Source organism: Notothenia coriiceps, unplaced genomic scaffold, assembly GCF_000735185.1.
Source record: "Notothenia coriiceps isolate Sejong01 unplaced genomic scaffold, NC01 NC01_scaffold00002343, whole genome shotgun sequence".
NCBI lineage: Eukaryota > Metazoa > Chordata > Actinopteri > Perciformes > Nototheniidae > Notothenia > Notothenia coriiceps.
This window is the reverse complement of record NW_011335044.1, coordinates 16,328-20,359: the sequence shown is the minus strand read 5'-3', so window position 1 is coordinate 20,359 and position 4,032 is coordinate 16,328. Positions and strand designations below refer to the sequence as shown.

The window sequence follows — 4,032 nt, the reverse complement described above, 5'->3', positions numbered from 1 at the left end:
CCCGTCGACAGGGGGTCGCCAGTCTCTGGCACTGTTATTTTGGGGGTCGCGGGAAAAGTTTGGGAACCCCTGCATTAACAAACATATACATTGTTTTGACTAATAAGAATGAGGTCATTAGCCATAACAAAATGGATGGAAAATACTTTCGCAAGATGGTGTTTCTTGTTCTTTGTTTCACTGTGGTTTTAGAAACAAGAACATTTCAGGTATTATTAAAAAAGGAACACTTTGTGACAACATCAGGAAGCTATGTTATTTGTGTTGTTGCTTAGTGGATAAGCATGCTTATAACAATTGCAGTTGTTGGACAGACAAAAAAGCAAAAAGGTAGCATGAACATGGATTTGCTTTTACATGTTTGACATCAGTTTCGGTAACCTAGAGCAACACCCACTGCAGGACCTACCTTGAATTAACAAAAAGAGAATACATGTCTAAAGAACAGTTTCCAGTCAACTGAACAGCTCTCTAAAAACAAGGTCCCACTCCCTGTTGCAATACATCAAAAAACTTGCCTCTGCTAAATGTTCTCCTAAATTAGAAATAACTGAAGAAACCAACTTTCCATATACGTATATTATGATGTGCATAGATGTGTTAGCCTAGATGTGTTAGACACAAAATAAATTTAAGAAAAAATGTACATGTACTTATGTAAAAAACGGCAGTGCTGAAGTGAGGAAGAGCACAGCATCAATATACTCACTGTTTGCCTGCTTGTGTTTCTGCAGCTCGAACCCATCTACCAAAAAGCATTTACCTCTTTCCGCTCATTGAAGGTGGTTTTGTTCAGGTAATGTGTTAATGTTATACTGTAATTTAAGGATTTTCTACTGTATATTCATGAAAATCATTATCAGTTATTATTGGAATAATTTAAATGTATTTAAAATTATGCAAGAGTATCATTTTTTTTAACATTTTGTCTCTAATTCCCTTTTCAGCAATGGATCTATCTACAACACTATGGATCTTCAATTTGAATCCTCATCGGTTCCCAATGGCAATCAGATTTCAGATGTGTTGGTTGGTGCAGCTTCAAGCATCACAGCCTTCAACATCGAAAGTGCCTCAATTTCTGTGAACGGCATACGTAAGTTATCTCAAATTATTTCTCATAAAAAAACACAACTTAAAGACATGTTTTTAAAGTAATGTCTTCTTTCCTTTGGTCATCATTTACAGAAGTTTCCCATGGAGTAGAACACCGGATAAGTGTCCTCACTGCAACCCTCCTTGTGCTGCTGTCATGGCTCCTGTCAAGCTTACATTAAGGCAGGGCTTATATCCCTGTGAAATATCATTATTAAAATATTTGTATCTCTAATGTAAAACATTATAACTTTTTCATCATAAAATAATGAAACATGTGAGGGATTTTAACTGCTGTATGTCTTGGCAGGAACTATCATATATTCATTTAAACTCAATGCTACCTAATTAATGAACAGGTAGGAACAACTTTTTAACTGTAACGGCACACAGACAGAGGAGTACCATTCATGATCTGTCAAAATTAGGTTATTATTGTATTTAACGCCGTACAATTTAGACAAATACCATTTGAACCCTGTTATGTCTTAGAGCCAATACATAGTCATTTCAGTATGTGCTCAAATTAGTACCCTAAAATAGAATTATATTTACATAAAGTATATATTTTTATTTCGAACAAATTGCATCTATTTGGCAAAAAATGTCCAAAACTATTGTTGGCTTGTGAATTCTTAGAAACAAGCCAGAATTGTTATTATAGAATACATCAACATTATGAAGGAATTGCATCAAACATGATGTCTTTAACAACATTTTAACAGCCGTTTTCTGTAACATTAACTCAGATTTATGTTAAAGGTTGGATACATCCTTACTACTGTCAGAAAAAAAGACTTGTATAACTTTCCATCACTGTTATTATCTATATGTGCTTTTATTATCATATACAGTATATGTGTTATGAGAGCTTAACATCGTTTTTTTCCCTAAACTTTCATTAAATTGTTATTATTTAAACAAAAATTGTATTGTACTTAGCTCAAGTGGGTGAAGGGTGATGAATCAGATATTTTAATATAAGTTATGTGGTTAAAGACATTAAAGATATCAACAAATTATCAAACTATGTCTCATGTTTTTTTCAATTTGATGTAACACTAGCCAAAGTATAGTAACCATTCTCATATGTACTCAATCAATTAACTGATACAACTGTTGTGATAATCAGGTGATCATTTGTCTTTATTTAAGCAACAGTTTTACTGACACTTTATAGATTTAGATATAATAAATTAAATAAAAGTCAGATTAATAAAAAACCCATGATAAACATATTTTAACAAAATTATGAGTGTGTAACCCACTCATTAACACATCATGGGTATTTTGCAAAAGCCAGCACACTCCAGCAGAGGGCAGTGTTGGCGCTCCAGAGGGCAATGAGTTAATGAAGCTGTTTCAGCTGGATCGCAGAGCTGCAACATAGTTTTGTAACAAAAAAAAAGTTGTGTAACTAAAAGCAGGTATAGCAAGTTACCAATCAATTAAAGGCGGGGTATGTAATTTTGGAGAAACCAGCTCGAGTACGCTAGAATTTGAAAGTAAACAACCGGAAAAAATCTGCCTCTTCCTTCAGACTTCCTTACAGAGCCCCTCCCCCAACACACACGAACGCGCACATGACCAATGAGGGCACGAGATAAGTTTGTGCACAGATGGAAGGCTGACAGGCAGGTGGGCATCCAGATATTTTAGCCGGGCCGGCTAAAATGATTGTTCATGCTTTTTACAGTACTACGGCTTCCACGGATGCATTTTTTAAATGTATTTATTGTCAAAGCATTTAATATATTCATTGCTATCGTGATGTTAAGAGCATTCCATAGAATATATCAAAAAGTGTTTCTGAAATAAATTACATACCCCACCTTTAACTGATACACAATCAAACATAAATCTGAAAAAAGTGACCCAACCACTTATTCTAAGAAAGTGACGCCAACGGTGGTGGTGCATTTGATTGAGTTAGAGTTGAAGTCGCAAAGTCACCTGGCTCTCTAGGGAAATCTGACAAATGGAAATGTATTGTGGGAATTCCCAAAGCAAAAATTGACATCAAGAGCCATAATAAAACTGTTCGGATGTGTTTATTGCTGCAGAAAAGGAGGCTTTGAAATGTTGAACTTTTATGGAGCTTGAGCCTTTTAGAGTGGATGGTAAGGCTTTTACACCATACGGCAAGAACATTTTGTTCTGGTTTTTACAGGAAAGTAATGGTCTAAAAGTCAGAAGATTTAACAACCCAAAGTTGTAATTTAATGTTTTTTTTCCAAGTCATGTATACTTTTCGGTGTTCCTATGAGTATTTTCACATGATGATCAAATTGCTGTTTCAAATACTTATTTCTTGATGGTCAAGATAATTGTCTTATAACGTTGTGTAAGCCCATTGTATAAAATTGCAGGCACAACATACAAAGGTTAAGTTATAACAAATTGACTTATCCTATTAGGATCAGTTGTAAGCGATTATTGAGAATACATTTTGGATTGCTAGATAAAAATCTCTGAAGCCATTGTTTATAAAAAGACAATGCTAATGTTTCATTCAAACAAGATGATTGAACTTCAAATACTGACAAAAAAAAAAGAGAAAGGCACTGACTCAGGGGTAAAGTGGATTTAAGGAGGCTTCTTGACTTACAACAGGGGAAAGAGGACGAGTGGTGAGAAAAAGATGGATGGTTGAGGCAGAGGGGTGATGGTAGATGGCAGACTAGGGAGGATGGGTGGGCAAGAATTAAAAAGGCATTAGTCAGATGGCATACATCATATTTTCATTTCATTTTAATATTTTTCAACAAACAAAACACTATGCTTTAAGCAAAAAAAATGCACAATGATTTCGCCAATATGCAAATGAGGATATGATGGTAATGATGGAAGAGTTTTAAATTAGGGATTGCTACTTTCATTGTAAAATGGTTGGCAACACTGCACAGGACACATCACATTTTTCTTTATCAATGGCCT

At 34.8% G+C, this 4,032-nt stretch overlaps 1 protein-coding gene across 1 annotated transcript in view; it reads left to right on the top strand.

Annotated features, from left to right (window-relative positions):
* LOC104967176 (uncharacterized) overlaps positions 1–2,122 on the top strand; it is an 11,349-nt gene extending 9,227 nt beyond the window's left edge. Inside the window, exons 6-8 of the mRNA XM_010796596.1 lie at positions 735–796; positions 948–1,096; positions 1,189–2,122. Coding sequence (XP_010794898.1) covers positions 735–796; positions 948–1,096; positions 1,189–1,277 — 300 coding nt within the window. The 3' untranslated portion in view covers positions 1,278–2,122. The remainder of the gene's footprint in view (positions 1–734; positions 797–947; positions 1,097–1,188) is intronic.
* The last annotated feature ends 1,910 nt before the right edge of the window (positions 2,123–4,032 follow it).